The following is a 21152-nucleotide window of genomic DNA, read 5'->3' as shown; positions in this document are numbered from 1 at the left end:
CTTCACTTTCTATGCCATTAGACTCTAAACTGAAACAACTCCATGGATGAAAATGCTGCTGTGCGAGTAGAAAAAGTGACATATGGAAACATGTAATTAGAAATAAGTGGTTTATTGCCCTTCTACTATTGTGTCTGGCATGTTTCCCCCACACACTGGGAGAAGACCGCCCCCTTGTGTCCAAACAGGAAAGGTGCATGATAACGTATAAGATGTTAATATAACTTCACACCAATGAAGGCATATCTTATTTTATATAACAAAAAAAGTCCATCTGGAGCCTATAAAACACTTAAAAGCACAACAAACAGACAACAGGATTATTTTAAAAAAAAAAAAAATACAACACTTAATGGCGATTGTATTTCGCTGATTTTCATTAGTTTGTTCGGGACAAAACCAGAAACTTGATACTTGATGTGCTAGTTTGCTGATTTCATACCACCTGTCTGTTACATTCAAATACAGTAGAAATATTAAAAACCTTTGATAACTGAACCGTTCTTGTCTGGTGTGGGTGTTAGACAGCTGGATGGTCAACAGATCAAATCTTAAAGTGGATTAGTCATAGTAAGGCTGTGTAAGCAGGTAAGCATTAGGCCTGAACTTTTCAACTGTGTGTCCTTCCAGAGTCACGTGAATGTGAGTGTGAGGTTTGTGTGTGAGTAAAATATGTTGAAAAACTGCATAAATATTGATAAAAGTTACACACAATAAAAGAGATATTAAAGGCATACTTCACCCCCCAAATGACCATTTGTGTATCAATTACTCGCCCCATGTTAAGGCTGAATTTGTGAAGAGAGCATTGATTTTCTTACGTGCCTCCGGTGAACTTGGACTCCCAAAACAAAGAAAATTCTTAATGCATTGGATTAATTGGGGGCCGCCTTTAACAACAACAAAACTATGTCAAAACATCTGTTTACAAACTCTTAGACAACTATTGTAGTATAATCCAGGTCTCATTTATCCAGTTGTATGCTCAGTACTTATACAAATAGACAGCCCTGAAAATGAAACGTTACTATACCCTCCTCAAAGCCAGACTCCTTTTACAAAACCAGTAATTTAACCTTGCTGGGAGCTGCTGGTCTACCACTACCTCAACCAGTTAGTTTGTATTATTGTGTGACTTTGGTGTTTTTAAGGGGTTAGTTCAGATTCACCAAAGTCACACAATAATACAAACAAACCAACTGATTGAAGCAACTGTGGACCAGCACCTCCTGTGTTCAGTGAGGTAAAATGGCTGCTTTTGTCAACGGAGTCTGGCTTTAAAGATACCACAGATTACTTTCATTTTTAGGTCATCATCAGAAAAGGGCAGTCTGTTTGGGAAGTGCTGAGCCACATGACTGGATAAATGTGACCTAAATGATATTGCAGGAGTTGTTAGAGATATGTTTTGATGTAGTTTTGCGGTTATAAAATGTGGACCCTTATGACTTCAATTAATCAAGAATTCTCTCAGTTTTAGGATTCTTCATTCACCCTGGATGCATCCCAGAAAAACAAAGTTTTCTTCAAGAATTTAACGTAACACTGGCTGAGTAACTGATATACAAAAGATAATTTGGGGCGGTGAAGTATTCCTTTAACCTTTTATTCTACATCCAGTGTGTGTGAATATTCCATATTTCTGTCCTTCCTCAGACAAAGAGCTGCTCGTCCTTCCCTGAGTGGCTGCGTCTCAGCTTCAGGCCAGACAGGATCTTCTGCGCTGGTGATGTCAGGTTGTGCTCAAGAGGAAGTGTCTTTGGTGACTGACACATAGCCTGACTCTGTCCAGCACTCTGTCTGTTACTGGACACATTTATGTCCTGATTAACCTCATGCCCAGACGCCACCTCCTGAGAAGACTCCTGTGTTGAAATAGAAGATGTCTCAGATGCAGCTGATGTGAACATTGAGTCCAATCCCAGCATGTACTGCACAACCTCGCGGGGGCTCAGCGGAACGTCCACTTTATTCTCTGTGGCAACAGTGGCCTGGAGTGGCTGGTGGGTTTTCTCAGAGTGGACCTCTAAGTTCTGGGATAGTCTCTGTGTCCCTGTTTCTGGAGAGGAGCTGCGGCTGCTGTCTGCGCTCCCCGGACGGCCCCTCGCTGGGGTTGCAGGCTGTCTGGCTGCACGACCTGGATTGGAGAGTCGGGTTCCTAGGTTATGATGCCGGTAATACTTCACAGGCTGTCTGGTGAAGCGATAGTGTGGCTGGGTCCCCAAATCAGAGTCTGGTCCTTCCCCTGGCTCACCCTGAGGATCGCTTGATGCCCCTTTCATAGCCAAGACTGAGGCAGAGGAGGGAGAACAAGTGTGTGATTCATGACAGTATTTAAAGGTTATTGATTATAATAAAATTGGATTTCCCTGCATATTGTTTCCAGCTGGTTCAAACACAGAACCTAAACTTCTGGAAGGTCTACAGTGCAGACTGGAACTATATCCTGCACTGATCTGAAAGTGATCAACGGAGGTTAAAAACCATATCTGCTACTCTGCACTTGATATATTCATGTCTTTGGCTGTGAATGGAAGCCTTGAAGCTGCTTGCTGTTGTAGCCATAGAGAAGAGAGCACCTCAGAACTACAGCGAGAGTAAAGCAAGCAGAAGAGATAAAACCTCAGCCTCAGCTAAGCCATCTGACTCACCCAACTAGATGGCGTCAGCTAAAAAAAAAATGGAAGGAAGTCTTATTTCTATAAATAACTGGAGGAAACATGTAAAGTGAGAAAAAGAAATGAGAACAACAACAGACACTCGAGGCACTCTCCACCCACTGCATCTGGTGCTTAGGACGATACTGAGAAACAGTGAGCTAGAACAAACCACCTGTCTGTGAGAAATACAGTAAACAACTCGGGAGCTGTACGTACAACACCTACAAGATCCTCTACAGGATTAATTAAAACACGTCATCAAGCAGCAGAGGTACATGATGACATGATAATCTCATTACACCAACACGTAAAAACCTCAACATCTACAAATTACACAACACATCTACTGTGAATGAAAGTCTATCATTATCTTGTTGACCAATTCTATACTGGAGTAACTGCTCTATCACTACGTCCCGCCTACCTGCTTGCTCACTGGCTTCAGGGCTGAGCTGGTCCACTGCCTCATTGGATGAAGACTTGTCAGATATATAACCCTCGCTTGACTCTCTCTTGATTGTTCGATTCTGTTGGAATGACACAAGTTGAATGGTGGATCTCTGCAAGTATATTTACAGACTACATCTGAATCTAAAGTTCTGCAGCACTACAGTATGTGATGGTGATTGTTACAGTGAAAGCGCCAAGAAAATACATTTGAAAAATTCAACAGCAATGTCTCTTTCCAGAAATCATGATCAAGATAATCTACAGACCTTTATGTGAGCAGTTTCATGTAGGAACTATTTTTTTTCAACCAAACAAACTGTATCACCATGCAGAAGGAGAAGTGCATCTACTCATGGATGAGAGGCTTATGTTTATGATTAGAGATGGGAATTTTAAGTTACACCCATTTTCAAATTCTCACCCTCACTCACTCACTCACTCACTCAAATTATTATAGAGTATAGATATTCACAAAAAAGAGGAGGAATGTAAATTGGCCAACCATGGAAACCAGGCTTCAATTAGACAATAAATTCAAGGTTGACATAAGAAAAATCAGCAAACTTTCCATCACCAATGTAGGCTAACTGCAGCCTTAATGACCATCTCCAAAGTCCAGAGCCACTCACCTCCTGGTCAGTTCACCGTTTGTCCGGCTAGCAAATGCTAACACAGTAGAAGTGGCTAGACTCTGTGATGCAAACAGTTACCCCTGTCCAGTGGTGTAGTGGTAGTTGATGAGATGGGTGCACTACTAGATAAATGGGTAGGTTAGAGAGGAGGAGATGGGTATACTCTCCTATATATTCCAATGGCTTTTTGGGTAATAGGTGGGTATACTGTAAACAGCCAGAAAAAGAGGTAGGTATACCCTGTATACCTATGTATACCCTCCACTACACCACTGGCCCTGTCGATGTGTGTGTGTGCAGGCAGACTCTCACCAGCTGTTCCCTGATGTGAAGCTCACACTCCTGCAACAGCTGTCTCATGATAAACAGAGAGACAGCGACAGCGGGGCAGCTGCTGAGCAAAGCAACACAGTGCACGCAGCTCAACAATAAAATACGCTTTTACACATTTTAAATGGTAAATGAAATATATAAAAGCCATATTCATATGTGGGAGGTTGGGTGATGATTACTTTATGTGTTGAATGAATACTGACATCCAAATCGAGTACTCATGCCCATCCCTACTCTTGAAAGCTGCCTCGGCTGGGCTGTAACATTAGCTAGCTCGGTAAGGCTAGGTGAGCTAGCAGTAGATGCACACTTCCTTCTGTATGGTGATACAGTTGCTGGGTGTAATTTGATATAAAGAAAATAGTTCTCACATGAAACTGCTCACAAAAAGGTCAGTGGATTATCTTGAGCACCTGGGTCATGATTTCTAGAAAGAGACATTGCTATTGATTTTTTGATTTATTTTTTTGGCGTTTTGAGCTTCACAAGCTGAGTGCCATCTAGTTCCATTATACTCAAGAGAAGACAGACATTTTTATGCTCGATATCTTCAACACTCAGCCACTCACCCACCCAAACAACTACACTGATAAACAGCGCTACAGGTAAGGGGAAAAATAAGTATTTTTGATTTAGCGGTGAACTGTCCCTTTAAAATGTGAGCTTAGGTGGGCCCCCCAGTATAAACTGCCTTTTTTTCTACTGAGCCATCTGGTCCAGCCACTGTAAAAGTCTACAGTGGGGTAAACTCTTCTTGTTTATAAGCAATAGCAGTGAAATGTAGACAGTGTAGTAAAGCTTGACAGAAGGCTTTGCAGGTCAGAGACAAGAGAGCAGGAGAAATGTAGCAGCTGTCCAGCGTGTTAATCCTGAGAGAGTGCCATGTGCTAAGGCTCTTAAAACAACAGGTGAATTAATCAGGAAAAGTAGCTCAGGTACACACTCTGCCCCGAGTATGCCAGGCAACTGCTGGTAATTCATTTTAAGCTGACACAGCAGCCAAATGCTGAGAGATTTTGCATTTATGAGTCCTGTAAAAACCCTGCACACTTGAATGGAGCAGCTACTAAGTCTGTGTGGAGCTGTATGTCACTGACTTACTTCTAGTGAGTGTGGTCGCTCTCTGGAGGAGGTTTCATGTTCTGAGCTGGTGTAAACTTCTCCATCCAGGCCACAGGAAGCTCGGGGAGGGGTGTCTGGAAGAGGCGCAGTAGGGGCTGGGGGAGGAGGTGTACTGGGTCTCTGCTGAAGGCCAAAAATCTTGTCGTGGTGTGTGATGAGGAACTCAACAAGCACAGCCTGGTAACTGGTCTCCAGCAGGGCAATCATTGACATGTCCGACGACACAAGAGGGCGCAGTAGTGTTGGCCCAAACACAATACCCAAATTGCTAGGAGACATCTTGTTCTCTTGGTTCTCTGACACTCTGTGAAAGCAGAGAGAGGACAAATTAAAGAAGGATTCAAGACAAATCTCCAGGAGGTGTTGAGTAAAACATAACCCTGCTGCATGCTCACTTGTGTAGGTGAGACATCATGTACTGCAAGGTGCTGTAGTAATATGAAGGGAGTTTCTGTAGTAGTTTTTCCAGGTTGTGAACAATGTCCATTGTCTCGTTAGTGTCTGGTGCCGGCTCCCTTTCACTCAGGTTCTGAATGGTCTTTCCCACCGCGATGAAATCATTGTACAGGTCATAGGTTAGTAAGGGCTCGGGGAGCTAGAGGAGGGAGTGACAAATAGAGAGAGTTACTCACTAAGATCAGAGAGAAAAGCTTTGTGAGGAAGCAACCAAGAGACACAAGTATTGTGATTTAACAGACACTGAATACTTAATATTGAAGTCTAGACATCAATGAATTAATACAACTGAAATATTTCACTTTGAAAACCATGTATCTGAATTTATTGGCCCTGAATTCACCTCTTTGAAATAAGAATATGAAATTTCTTGATTTCTAATTTGAAGGGCTGGTTTTGAATATCATTTTTCAATGCTCACAAATTCATATCCAAAAATTCCAAGTTTCAAAATTTCAAAAAAGATTCAGGCTGCTCAAATACGACTGGTCGAATTCAGATCTAAAAATTTTAGTTGCAACTTTCAGCTAGAACAAGTCAAATTTCATCGGTCAAATTATTTAGGCTAAATTGCCTATCCTGTCCTGAGTAGCCCTAAGTTTGCTATTTGATTTTTTTTTTCAACTTGAATTTTTTAATCTGGATTTGATCAATCAAATTTGAGCAACTTGATTTTTTTTTGTTCTGAAACTTGAATATTTGGATCTAAATCTGTGAACACTGAAAACACAAATATTCAAATTTAACATCTGAAATTGCAAATCAAGAAATTTCATGTTTTTTATTTCAAAGAGGTGAATTCAAAACAAATAATTTCAGATTTCTTTTTAAATTGAGCATTTATTTAACCAGAAAACCTCAACAACACTGAACAAAAATATAGAATTAAAATGTACAGCTCTAAAATAAGCTAAATAAAACACAAAATGATATTATTACCACAAAAAGAGGACGTGAACCATAAAAACACATAAAAAAGGGCAACTATATAAGGTTACAAAGATGTATAATATTTAATTTAATTTTTAATTTAATTTCAATGCTATGATTTCATTAGTGTTTAAATTGCAGTATTTATTGGCTGTTAAATTCAATGCTTATGGTTCCTGTTTGCTTCCCTACAGCAGGTCTGACACTAACTTCTCTTATAATCATCCTAATGCACTCAGTGAAGTTGATGTGGCAATGACTCCTGTACCTCTTTGAAGAAGTGCTTAAGGATGGAGGTGATGTCATGCGGTGAAAGGTCAGAGAGGTCCACCTGCTCCTTCTGTATCTCAAAGGCCTGACAGAGCTTCTGGATGCGAGGCTTGGACCCACTCACACGATACACACCCTTAGAGAAGAATTATGAAAACTATTATCAGATCAAAACTAACTAACATATCTTTTTTTTAACATTTGGTCACTGAGATAGTAAATAATACCTGGACAGAGAGAGCGCGACTCTCAATCTCAGATGTGCAGCGCACCACCACAAAGGGCAATTCGTCTGGCCTTTCACGGGACAGCTGAGAGAGGTCCACGCCGAACACAGTCCCCTTCCTGTGCTCACACTCTAGCTGACACACTTCCATACACTTCCTGTGCAAAGCCAGACCGCACTGAAGGTGGGACAGCACAGACGACAGAGAACATCAGCATCCAAGGGCGTAGGTTTCATTTCAACATTTCACATTAGTTTCCTGCATTCTGGTGAATTTATATACAGCAATTTCTGCCTTTTCTACATCAGTTTATGGTGTAATATCTTGACTTTCATCAAAATAAAAGCCCTACCTTCATGAAATATTGAGGGGTCCCCAGTGCCCCCCTGGAATCTACACCTAGCAGCATTTATGTTTTGCTGTTCATCTCCAAATGCACTGTTAATGCATATCTCTCCTATTTCATACCTCCTCACATTCGACCCCATTGACGACGATGTAGTTTTCACACTGCTTGCATTTGACCATCTTGCTCTTCATCTTCCTGAGTTGGTGTGTCAGTGCAGCCCTTGTAATTGTGCGCACTTTGGCTGGCTGACCGTCAATATATTCTGCAGGGAGAGGATAGAATTGTGCGATGTAATAAAGCCCATGGAGAGTTAGGTGAGCTCTTGAGAAGTATTCTGTTCGTGGAGGCATAAAAAGGGAGCAACAAACCTGATTCTGACGCAACATCCCGTTCGTCCATGTCATCTGATGACACTGTCAAAGTGGATGCAGTTTTAGGCAGCCTCCTATTAGTGTGAGCTTCAATTCCCATGGAGCAGAGACACAGCAGAGGGGAAAGCAAAACATGTTTATCCTTGCACGGCCTTCTTTTTGCATGTGAAAGAAAAATGACAGAACAAATGCAGGCTTGTGCTCACCAGGGCTGGACAGAGATTCTAAACTGCCTCCAAAACTCTCACTGTCACTGCACCCTGTTCTCCCTGAAGTGCACAGAAACATATGAGAAAACTTTAATTAAAATGGATCATTTATGTGTTAAGATAATCATGGTGTAGTCACTGGGAGTCCTTACTGCCATCAATGGGCCGTCTCAAAGGGCTATCGTCTGTCATAGGCAAAGAGTCCTGCATAGAGCCGAGCGTGTTGCTGGTCTTTCGTTTGTTCCTTTCAAACAAAAAGGATTGTGACAATCATTTTAATGAATAAAGAGTAAGCAGAAGTAAGTGAAAGTTGTACACCCAGCGGATATCAAACAATTTTTCTGCTTCCATCCCACTTGAATTGATTGAACTAAAACATCTCAGCAAACAAGAGCAGGAGAGAGATTGTTAATCCAGGTTTAGAGCTTGCACCAAATATTTAATTAAGAGTTGAGCACACAGACACATCCAAGCTGTCTGAGTTTTTCTTTCTAAAATGTTTTCATAAATAATTACCTTCTTGTTTTCACTCCATATTAATTTTAATGTCTAGCCTTGAACAAATAAATTACAATTTTATAAAAGCTACATACACTTCTGATATGCACAGTAAACAACACAGCCAGAATAAGAGCAGAGACAGTCATCGGACAGTTCAGCGTACCCTTTGCACTGAGGAACATAATCCTGGAAGGTAAAGACTTGGAGAGGTTGCTCGGGGCGACGCTTGCTGAGGACGTAGAGCAGATAGGGCTCGCCAGGCTCCAGGGACCTGCACGTCAACTCCAGGTTGTGATAGCCGAGGGGAACAGACTCTGTTTGCTGCCGCTGGTAGTAAAACATGTTAACTGTGGCCTGATGCAGAGAGGGAGACATGATGGGGAAGAAGAAAGCTGTTATTTTACTGTGCTAATTCAAATAGCTACGTTAGTGTAATATACAATGCCAGAGCACTGCTTTCCTTTTCAAATCTTGATCAATGCTGTTTTAATCTCAACACAAAAGAAATAAAATGTAGTTTTTCATGTAGTAGAAGATGAAATTCTATGAGTAATTTCTTTGTTTTATTCTATTTCAAGGCAAAGTTGCAAACCATAAAGCACTAATTAAAGGAGCAGTGTGTAGGATTTAGTGGCATCTAGTGGTGAAGATTGCAGATTGCAACCTGCTGAAACCTCTCCCATGAGCCGAGCATGAACTCCCTGTTAGGATTCCTCTAGTGTTCACTGTCCAGGAGGTTTTACCCAGGAGCTGATTTATCCGCAGAGGTCCCTTCCTCTCCAAAACAAACTTACCAGGGGTCCCATTTATAAAACAGTGAGGAGGATCCATACTAAAAATGTACGTACCCACAAAAGCCAGAAATGGCGTGCACCATAAAATATTCAACAATTTCTACAATCAGGCTTCAACCTCAGCATAAATCCCACCTCCAAAATATCTGTAAGCATGGCTCAAAGTTTATCTCATCAAGTCTGTTTTTATAGATCACAACTTTTGTGTGGGAAGTGGCATACGCTTCTTTCAGGCCTCGTTTTGCACATACGCGATGTTTATAAATGAGACCCCAGGTGTTTAAAACTGGTTAAAACACTGACTAAATTAGTGTCACGTTACAAATTAGTGTGTCTCAGATGGCGTTTGGCTCGTTGCTGATATTCCGCTGGCCCAGCACCTGCTATTATGTGCCCACCTTTTTTTTTTGATAACTTAACATCCAAATGCTCAGAAAGTTTTAACCAGGAGCCGAATTACCCACAGAGGTTTCTTCCTCCCCAAAAGAAATGGACCCTACGATTTAAATTGGTAAAAACACTAAGTGAAGGAATTTTCATGTTAAAAAAATTTGTGTTTTTCTGACGCTCTCCTCTTGGAGGGGCTCCTAATTATGATGGACAATGCAAAATCACAAATGGCCCTATGTAGAGCCAGTGTTTGATTTGTCCATTCTGAGCTACCATAGAGATGTGGCAGTGCAACAAGGCGGACAACAACGACAGTGATGATTCTTATCTTCAGATGAAACAAACTGCAACACAAACTTAAGAAAACACACTTCCATTTCTGCCAATATATCGCACTAAATCCTACACACCGGACCTTTAAGCAGATTATTGATTCAAGCAAATACATGTATTTATTTGTGCTGATGTGGAAGTGGAGACATAGTTTACTATTATGTAATAACAAATATACAAATATATGTCATTTTATACACAAGGGGATGTGTTTAAGGCGTTGTTCTCATCAGAAGCAGAGAGTGGTTGATTGCATCCAATTGCATCCTTAGCTGATGCTGCTACATGTGCTCATATAGTTGCCCACGTCACGTTGATTTACTCTGTGACTAAAATAACTATAATATTGCTACTACATGTCCTCTATTTATACCACAACCATTTTTAATAACGTATGCTAAGAGACTGCTGCACGGAAGAACCAACAGTATCTGGATGCACGCTGACAGGAAGACAAATGTTTAGTTTCCTCAATCTCATACCAACCTCCTTGAGCACAGTGTCTCCCTGACAGATGAGCTTGCGAATGTGGGAAATAATTCTTTCTTTGACCTTCACTAACCCATCCTGGTGGATCTTGGCATCATTCACACACTGTTTGTACAGGAGCTCTGCCTCCATCACCTGGAGGAGACAGAGAGAACACCTGAGAGCTGCTAAACCATCACAAGTCTACATCATTGTGTTGTTTATCATTATTAATACACTATGAGCAAAATAAAGTGTTTTTTCTGCACTGCATTAAGGGGCTATTCACCTTTGTCTGGGCTTCATCCTTGGACTTCCGCCTCTTATCTATTGTTTTGAGTCCAGTTGTATCATCCACAGCTTTAGCAGAGATGGCTTTAGCCTTCTCCAGCTCATCACAGCGCTGGTAGTATTGCTGACGAGCCTTTTTGAGAGCTGTCACTGCATCGTTCTGAAAACACACAGTTGGGAAAAACACACGGATGAGTTTCTTTGTTACTGCGCGAGCCATGTGCAGCCTAACATGTTTTAAGCAGAAATCAACAAGGTCATAAAAGACAGATAATTCTTTCACAGAGGGAAATATTTGGTATCAGATGCTCGTTCAGGCATCCAGTCCATTGGAAAGTCAAAATTTGAGTAAATTTGTTTTGACAGTGCAATAAACGGAGCTCGACTTCAGCGATAAACAAGATTCCTAATTCACTTACCATCCTCCTTTGTTCCCGTGCCCACTGCTCCTTAAATTCTCTGCGCCACTTGTCGATCTCATTCTTCTTGGCAGCCAAGGCCTTTGGGACAGAGATACAGGATTAGACACAAAGTCACAGCTACACACACACACACACACGCCTCTGAAAGACAGAAAACTCAAACTTGTGTTAAGTGTGTGTCTGTGTGGACTCTCATACTTGGTAACAGCGGTTGTGTAACAGTTCTGAAGTCTTTCTAGAGGTCAGACTGTTCTTGATGTCCTGCTCTAGCGCCATTGTGTAGATGTACTGCAGAGGCATCATTTCCTATAAACGCAAGAACAACAACGCAAGAAAGTTTTTCTCTAGTAAACATTACTAAGTGAGATTAAATGTTACAAACGCAACTCTAGTCAATAACACTCATCCAGTAAACAAGCTGTACCTGCTGCCCCACATTGGCTTTTGCTCCTTCAGCTGTCTTCATCACATTTTTTGCAAATTCTTGTTCTGTCAACACAAATTGAGATATTACAACAGTGTACATTGAGATAAGACAAGCACAACTGGACAGAGGATTGAACTGGAACCACAGTATAGCCTCTATGTCCCTGGAGATAACCCTGACCTTTACTGTAAAGCTCACGAAACCTCCTGGAGCTCAGGCAGGGCTGGCTAGTGTCCATTTTAACCTCACCAGGTACTGATGAGAGCAGAAGCTACAACAGGAAATGAACTAAGACCCATTTGTTTTCAGTGGTTGCGTCTGAAACTGTGAAATGGTCTGTAGATAATCTGACAGCTCTTAAACATCCTGGACCTGATACTAGCACTTCTCTGATAGCGGTTCATGATCTGACAGCTCTTTTTAAAATTGGACACTACACCCTTAGAAATAAGGGTTAGAAAAAGGAGTTCTTTCTGAAGGGCTGAGGTTTTACCCAGAACCATTTGCTTCTGAAGAACCCTTTCATGAATAAAGCGTTCTTCGAGGGCTCTTTGTAAGACTAAGCATTTAATTAAGAACTTTTTTTTATCCAAAGAGCCCTTTTTGGAAGAATTATTTCTACTCAGATTGTTGAAAGCATGAGTGTTTAAAGATCCTCACTCTCAAATTATCAAATGTTTATGTTCTGCCATAGTTAATATCTTTATCATCATGTTATGCAATACATGGTCTGCAAAAAAACCCTTTTGTACTTGGCATTTAGCGTTTGGCTCTAATTTGGAACCAGCTTTCTGTTCTCAACCCTACTGCACCACTGAAATAATAACGGCTGTAGTAGTGGTGATTTCACAAAATCTCCAGCCCCTAAAAATGTAATGGTGAACTCTTGAGTGTTGTGGGTTGCTCTGAAGCACATCAGCCCTGGGAAAGTAACAGTGGAGAAGTCAAGTGAGAAATCGTCAGAAAAAAAGAGCATGCAGTGGTCTCATTAATATTTGGTTCATGCTTTTTCCCAGGGTAAAACATGTATCTGTAGTAACAGAACAAAAGTTCCCAGGTAATGGATGTAACCCACAATCTTGCTGTTACTGTTTACTTCCGTTGTGCATTGTGCAACGCCGTCCGTCAATGATACTGTAAGAGCCACGTAAGCACATATTAATATTTGGTAAGAATTTATGTGTCCATATGACATATAGGTTCTGACAATATTTAAGTTTACAGTTTAACAGTTTCTGTATATTTTGAATAGACGCTAGGTATGTTGCTATAAGGCAGTTTAGTCGCATGACAAAAGGAGAGTGTGGACAACGTCATGCTTAAAAGACGACATGAGGTTTGTGATTTGGATCGTAATAAGTTTCTGACTGTGTTATGCAGTATTGAAGTATAATAAGGGTAATAGGTGAGAATATACAGAAATAGGACATCGAGTTGGAAATGGACTGTACAAGATGTAATTTTGGAGAGACTTGGCCTAATGTTTTGTTTCCTTTTTCATACTCTCAATAAACTTCGTTTAACTTTTTCCCTGCCTCATGTGAGTAATGTCTAGAAAAGGAACAGAAACACGAATCAAAACTGAGGACACCTCGCAAACTAAGTGGCTTAGGAACTTTGGTACTTTGGTATGTTGAAACTGCCACTATAGACACATTTTTAAATACAGTGGCTCTAAGCAAAACTGATGGAAACGACGTGGGCTGGTTCGCTAGATAGCACCAAAGTTCAAGGAATCAGAGCTAATTTGGTGGAAAAGGGGTATGTAAGGGTTACAGGCCAAAGAACCCTAGTCAGCACCTTTATTTCTAAGTGTATACTCTTGCTATTAGGGATCTCACAGTGCTGCTCTGCTACAGCACGTATAATCCACAGTAGTTTGAGGCTGAGCTCCACCCTGCATTACTCATCTATTGCCTAAACACAGTCCTCACACAGCTGAGCAGCTCTCCTGTTTCTCTATATTTTGTTTGTTGCCAGTGAACTTACATCTTTGGCATCTCAGTCTGGACACTGGATACCTGCGCTGGGTGATATGAAGGGTAATCATGGTCTATGTACTCTACCCCGTCTCTTTTATTACCCCTCTCTGCCCTGCTAATCTGCTCTCTAATCCTTTCTGTGTGTGTGTGTAAAGTGTGCACTTCAGTGAGGTGACTGCACCAACCGCAGACGTCCTCACAGGGTGAAATAATACAGGCAGACCATGTTATGGCAGGTTACAACATAATGTCATACTGTACTAATCAACCCTCTGACATGCCTTAAGTATTGGTTCTTTATCGATGGACAACAGAAGGCTCAGCTCTCCCGAGGCCTGCTGATAATATAGGAATGTCTAGCTCTTCTAGGAATATGTGGGTGTCTTAAGGCCATGTTTCTAGTACTAATTACAGCTCCAAATTAAATCAGTCAACAACAGCTTTAGCTCTTCAGGAAATAATTAGAAAAAAGCTGCACCTACTTATACACAATTATAAATAACCCACACTTTAAACAATTAAATGGCGGTACATTTTTAGGACTAGTGGCTGCATAGTGACTAAAATTTTCATACACTGGATTCACAGTTGCAATATATTTGCATTTTGTAAGCACCACATCATGTTAACATGTTAGGCACAGATGCCCTCACACAGACATCACAGATATGGAAATAATTTGCATGTTACGCTACCAGTTCCTTTTTCTCAGCTACATGTGCTCTTACCCAAGCCGATTCTCTTCTCCATCCAGGCCAGGAGGTCTTTGGCATAGCGGCACCACATCTTGGTGTACTGCAGCGCCGTCTCCACTCCATCGTCACACCGACACAGGGCCAGGTCTGCTTCCTGGGCTGAGAGGGAGTACATCAGCATCACTGTGGGGGCTCCACACACTTGGGAGCTGGACCCAGGGATCACACAGTGTCCATTGGGCTACTAGACCCCTGAGCTTGTCAAACAGCCTCCAGCTTCAAAGAAAAACCTTTCTACTCTAGTGTGACAACCCTCCCCCAGCTTCTAGACTTTCTCAGGAAAGATGATCAAAAAATCAAACGTCACTTTAAATAAAAAAGTACACAAACCCAAAAAAGGAAACAATGATTGCATATGGCAAGTCATATCCGCCCCTCTGAGTAAATGTCCTGTGGTTTCCAGTTGGTGTCAGCAAAAATATGCTGTTGTTGGTTGGCAAAACTCTCTTAAACAAATCCTAAGTCTTCCAACAGACGCACATAGAGATGTGACCTGAGAGAGAAAGGTGTCATGGACCAAAGACAAACAGCTTTAGTTAAATAACTTCCCTCCTCTCCTCTCTTCCTCTCTCTGCCTGGCCCCTCCCTCTCACACCTGTTCACTTCAGCCGCAAAGAGACAGGCCGAGCTGTGAGAGCAGAGCCACCAACACCACAGAGTGCCAGTGTGTAGTGTCACACACCACCATGTCACAGCTCTATCGTGGTCAGGCAGGCAGGGCGTTGATATGACAACCACTGTGGTTCTTCCTCTCTGACTCACACCAACACAGGGCCGACAATGTATGCGTGACAATCACGTGGTCTCTCGAGCACGGCCCACACTACTTTCTCTTCTCCTCTTCCTCTCTGTGCTCCGCTTTCAGCAGTCAAAATCTACTTGAACACATCTTCATTTTCTCCTGTGGCCAAAGGTCAGAGGAGCAGATGCATTTTAGGAGTTTTCACTTCATGGTCCACGGTGCTGTTCCAAGTATTCAGCTGTGTTTTTAACTGAGCAAGCACGCATTACCAGGAAGAGTGCAACAACTTCTCTCTCAAGTTCCTCACTCAGACATGCAGATTTTATTCTGCTCTGCTCTTTTACACTGGACGCCACATCCAGTTAGAGTGGTATAAAAATCCAAGCAGGATGATCTTTTCCTCTCAGGCAAAATCCCCCCAAAAGAACAGGCAATTCTACAAGAGTGATGGACCTGTGGCCAGAGTTTGTGCCAAAGTTGACCTCGTATAGCCCTTCCTCTCTGTGTTTCATTTCAGGAAGAACTCTTTGAGTAGCACTTTCAGAAATCAGCCTCCCAGCAGATCCTGTGCTGCCACATGGCTATGGCCTCCTGCGCTTGGATTGGGGATTATCCTAGTCAGGTCCAGATTGCGGAGTGAGAGGCTTTAGAGGAGCATCCAGTGAGGTTTACCTCCTGGTGTGTGACCCAGCATGGGCAGGAGGAGGAGGGGTCCAATCCCAACCAATGGCAACACATGAAACCAGACTGCCAAAGAGCATTTTCTAGTAATGTGCTTGGTGAGACTTGATTTTGGTTTGATGATATTAAAAGCACTCATACACAAATTAGCTAGTCACTTTGCAGAGTGATAGCAGAGATTACATTAAACGGGATATAGTGCCAGTGACCACCGCTAAACAGGTGCAGACAGATCTGGACTTGAAGGCAAAAGAAGACCTTGTGAAGACTTTTAATTGAGAGATTAGGAACATTTTTTTTACACCTCTATTCCTATTCCTAATGTCTTACTGTATTCGTGACCTGTAGTATGAGCCAGACTGAGGTTGAAGTACTTGGCAATTATAGTCAAGTACTACTACTTTACTGTATTTACTGCAACACAACATTGACACCTTTTTTGGGGGAGATCCCCTCCTGTTTTCCGCTTGTATCTGAGGTAAAAAACTGAGAGCAGCTGTCTCCTGCTTTAATCCTGTCCCTTTATCCTAATCGTGTTACAACAGGGCAAATGGCTAATAACAAGCCAAGAAGTAGGCTAATGATTAAAAACAAAAAAAACCCCTCAAACCCAGAACCAAGTAGTATCGAAACTTCCCCAGTCAAACACTACCTGCACGTGACCCATTTTGTACCCACATCTAGAAAAAAAAGGCTATTTGCCAATAACCACAAGCGTTTCAATTTAATACAACATTTAACTGCCCCACTACCGCAGCAGCTACAATCTAATATAGTCTGTGATGTATTGAAGTTGAGGGCAGTGTATCTGATGAAGTTGGCAGTGCCAAGATGATGCCAAAACGTTCAAAAGTATGGCTACCCTACATGTCAGTCGTGTCTGGTGGCATCAATCATATGAGGTGCTCTACTGGTATTGGTATCACTTTAAGGATACTGGTATCTTAATCTTTTAAATGACACCCAGCCCTGGTCCTGCACACCATCACCAATGACCTGTTGGGATGCCAATCACAGGGTGGTCTGTGTTGATAAGCTCGTAATTGGACCATTTAATTCAACAACTATACCACAAAGTCTCTGATTCACAGACTGGTGGTAACATGCAGCATAGAGGAGCCTTGTACTGATTCCCAGTGAGCAGAGCTTCAAAGTTTCTATCAGCAGGGCCCACAGTATACTGACACATACACTCTATTCTCTCTCACACACAAATCATACCTGCTTGGTTTCCATCTGCTTCAGTGACCTCAGCACGAACCTGTGGACAAAATATATGTTCATGAAGATGTTGACTTTATAAAAGGCATCACTAATCCATCCAAAATACACCGACAAAATTCTGTAAGTGGTTTCCCAAAGGTATTGCATTTTCATTTTAATAAGAAGGTATTGATGCCTTACAGATACATATTGTTGCTCTGTGAGATCCGCACTCTCTGCAGAGATGGATTCAGGGATGGACTGTGAGTCACTGTCTAGCAGCAGTTCCTCCCCTGTACTGAAGAGAGAAAGAAATGTATGGAGATAAACATGCACAGTTGAACACACATGCACAGAACATACATGTACAAACATTATGTTTCCTTGTGTATGTCTGCCAGACAGCTGTATTAACCAAACTTACTACACATGTTGTTGGGCTGATCAGTGTCACGCACACACAGTGTCTTAAAGGGACAGTTCAACCCCAGAATCCAAAATACATATTTTTCCTCTTACCTGTAGTGCTATTTATCAATCTACATCATTTTGGTGTGAGTTGCAGAGTGTTGAATTATCAGCTGTAGAGATGTCTGCCTTCTCTCAAATATAATGGAACTAGATGGCACTCGGCTTGTGGTGCTCAAAGCACCAGGAAAATACATTTTAAAAACTCAACAGCAATGTCTCTGTCCAGAAGTAATGATTCAGTCACTCAAGATAATCCAAAGACCTTGTTGTGAGCAGTTTCATATAGGCTAGACCCTTCAAATGCATGAGAGCTAGCAGTAGATGCACGCTTCCTTCTGCACAGTGATACAGTTGGTGGGTGTAGTTTGGTAGAAAGAAAATGGTTCCTACATGAAACTAGCAACAAGGTCTGTGGATTATTTTGAGTAACCAGGTCACGATTTCCGGAAGGAGACAGTTTTCAAATGTATTAATTTTTTGGACTCTTTGAGCTTTGAGCAGAGTGCCATCTAGTTCCACTACATTTGAGCAGGCTGTTCTCATAAACTGTTTGTACGTTTTCCTATGAAAAGTAAAGCATCCAAATTCAAACATATTCCACGTTTTTTGAGAGGCTGCAATCACGTGACCAAAATACTGACAGGAGTTAATAATAAAGCAGTCCCAAGTGGTCTTGTAAGGAGGCAGGGTGGGAGGTGGAAGGATCACAAAAACACAGACTGCCTCCTGGGACTTTCCCCGAGAGACATGTGTTGAGTTATTTTAATGTACGTCTTTGCCATGTTTCTTTTCCTAAACTTAACACAGTAACTTCACTTGCCTGAACCCAACCTCCATAACTTAATGTTAATTACGTAACTACGTTAAGGACATAACGTCATTTTCTGGGCGCTAATTTGTAGGATGTTGTACAAACTAATGTGTCTGCATTTTCATAGATTATCATACAAACCGTACTATGAGGGTATGTTGATTTGAGAAAAGACAGACATCTCTACGGCCGATATCTCAAACACTCGGCAACACTAAACTAATCTAGACTGATAAACAGCACAACAGATAAGATTATAAATATGTATTTTTGATTTGGGGGTGAACTGTCCCTTTAAGTACAATTTAATGTACAATTATTTATGCACTTTTGCCAATTTACATTCCACTAATCTACTCTATGAGACTTAAAAGCAACAGTGTGATGTCAGATGGCAGATGTGCTATCAAAAGAGAGTTTCCAGTTGCCTGTTTTTAGTAGATGTCACAAAAATTGGATTAAAATAGACCTGACCGGATTAAGAATTTGCTCCCATTGCATTTAATAATCTACACTTAGAGATAGCTGGCTGAGTTCATATTAAAGGATTGTGGCTTTGAGCTGACAAATATATCTGAACATTTTTTTTCTGTATCATTTCCTATAATCAGCCAAGCTTGCAGCATCTTTAAATGACGCCTCACTAACCATTGCTTTTTTTCTCGTGTCACAGTATTCATATCAAACTGAGCGAGCCCAGTGATGCGGGAGACAAGAGACACACGTGGTAGCACCACTCCATTTGTACATGTTGTATAATACTTACGGACAAATTAAAGTCAACTCAAAGTTATCGAAATCTCTGAAGATCTCACTGTATCGCTTGGTTTCAGATTTAGGGTGCACCCTCTTCACATCTGAAATGAGAGATGGAAAACAAAAAGATGGCCTCACTGCTAACTTCATGCATACAGTAACACCACTGTGGATTTGACATCCTGAAGTGTTGCTCACCATCAAACACAGACCACACAGACACGCTGTCTCTATCTCATCACAAGTATTTTCTTTCTATAAGCAGAAGTGTGTAACCAGATCTTTTAAAAGCTTTCGTGAAGAAACAAAAGCAGCATTAAGTTCTGCATATCTAAACAGAATCGCTTCTTTCTTTTATGACGACACAAAACAAACAGAAATATGTAGGTCTGAATGATGAATAAGCCGTGTAGCTCCAAGCTGCCTTTTAGTGGTGGTGACATGATGGCGTGTGGTTATTGAAGCACACAAGGTTTTACCTCTGCACTACTTTTTAGCTGCTCAACAAAGGGCAGCTAAACACCTCATGAAGAACAATATACTTTAAGAGAAACACATAAAAGATAAATGACTGGCTCGAAAGATAACTAATAAAGAAATCAAACGTAGTTCCTCCCCTGACGTTACATCTTACAGCATTTCCTTCACGTTTCTGAGAAAAAGAGTTCTTTGACTGACTGTGGACTAAAATACAATGCGGAACAACGTGGCACATTTTGCTAATGAAGCCTCTAACCCACTACTTAAGTGGTGTTTCACCTCGGGGCATAACAAAAAGTCAAGAACTGATGATTTACAACAGATGCAGCGACTATAGAAAAAGCAATGTCGCTCTCTCAGAGAGATGTCTCCATTTTGGTCAACCACATCCTGCTTGCAATTTGTGTCACGTCCTATATTGAACATAGAGTCCTTGTTTTTCACACCAGCAGTGTTTAAGTGAGAACTGAGAGGCAAGTTAGAAGTTATAGCAAAACTAGAACAAATAGGTTTTCGAGTCAAACCCTTAGCTGTTTTGGTTGGCGAACCTAAGTCACATTGGGAAAATCTTCATAAGTTCCTAGGAACCAAGGAGAATATTGCAAAAAAATTCTACTTAGAAGTGAATTTTAGTATCTCAAAGACAGACATATCTTGCTAAATAAAAATACAGAAGTCACACACACAAAAAAAAGACAGAACAAGAATGTGCCGAAACGGAGACAGTTCAGGAAGTTCACCAATCCTCCTTTGACTTAGAGGATGCCACACAGAGTTAACAAAGGCATATCCAGGCCCATTGTGCATACACCCACATGCAATACCTATGTCATAATGCCACTACAGCCCTGTCAGCAAATTTCCAATCAGCACAGTCACAGAATATTCATCTATTTAAAAACAATCCTAACGAGTGAAGAGATGTACAAATGAACTACAAAGGTACATAAAGGGATGATGGCCAACATGAAGCGAAAGGTAACACTTCCTCAAATTACTTAAAAAAAAATATTCTTTGTTCTCACCTGTGGCTTGAGAGGAATCCTTGTTTGGCACTTGATCTTCCTCCATTTCTAAAGTATCACCACAGGAGCCAGACCCCTACCAACACCACTCACACATCATCTGCCCCTTAAGGTCACACTATGTTACACAATAGAGAGCAGTCTGGTTGAGGTAGCAGGAAATCTGCAGTGTGTACACACACTGACACGGTGAATTATTAGCATGCAACTCTGAGCCTGCTGCCGTTCTTGCTCTGAAAATGATCTTCCTCTGGTGGAGTGGAGGTTGGCCAATCTTGTTTTCACCACCATAGGAAGAGGAAGTGTATCTTGCTGTCATTGTAGGCCCCACCTACGCTATCACACCACACATAGTGCGAAGGTGCAACTGTGTTTAGGCTGTTTCGGCTTAGTAGAAAAAAAACAAGAACTGACTTCAGACAGTTTGAAAGCAGATTACAGATGTGTGACATTCACAGCAGATGTCTGACCTTGATATCGGCAGGTAGTGAAAAGCTGATACTTCATCTGTACTAGAACAGAATACATCATTTTGGTATAACCAACGTCTGCTTCACTTAAGGAACAAAGGAGCTCATACCCAGAGCATGTGGTTGTTCTGCCTTGGGTTG

At 41.5% G+C, this 21152-nt stretch overlaps 1 protein-coding gene across 1 annotated transcript; it reads right to left on the bottom strand.

The window, feature by feature from the left end:
* Positions 1-89: 89 nt before the first annotated feature.
* On the bottom strand, positions 90-20785 carry LOC125879752 (GEM interacting protein). The gene is made up of 21 exons (XM_049561806.1): positions 20542-20785; positions 19047-19137; positions 17200-17296; positions 17017-17056; positions 14346-14471; positions 11633-11697; positions 11407-11514; positions 11206-11286; positions 10785-10946; positions 10514-10651; positions 8674-8864; positions 8162-8253; positions 8007-8069; positions 7798-7887; positions 7549-7691; positions 7081-7257; positions 6852-6989; positions 5593-5792; positions 5177-5501; positions 3085-3187; positions 90-2290 (listed from the first exon to the last, which is right to left on the bottom strand). Exons 1-21 carry the CDS (start codon positions 20585-20587, stop codon positions 1653-1655), a joined length of 3114 nt encoding a protein of 1037 aa, XP_049417763.1. The 5' UTR covers positions 20588-20785; the 3' UTR covers positions 90-1652.
* Between the last annotated feature and the right edge of the window lie 367 nt (positions 20786-21152).

The sequence above is a fragment of the Epinephelus fuscoguttatus genome, linkage group LG19 (genome assembly GCF_011397635.1).
Source record: "Epinephelus fuscoguttatus linkage group LG19, E.fuscoguttatus.final_Chr_v1".
Lineage (NCBI taxonomy): Eukaryota > Metazoa > Chordata > Actinopteri > Perciformes > Serranidae > Epinephelus > Epinephelus fuscoguttatus.
The sequence above is the reverse complement of the archived record's forward strand: the minus strand, read 5'-3'. Positions and strand labels throughout refer to the sequence as shown.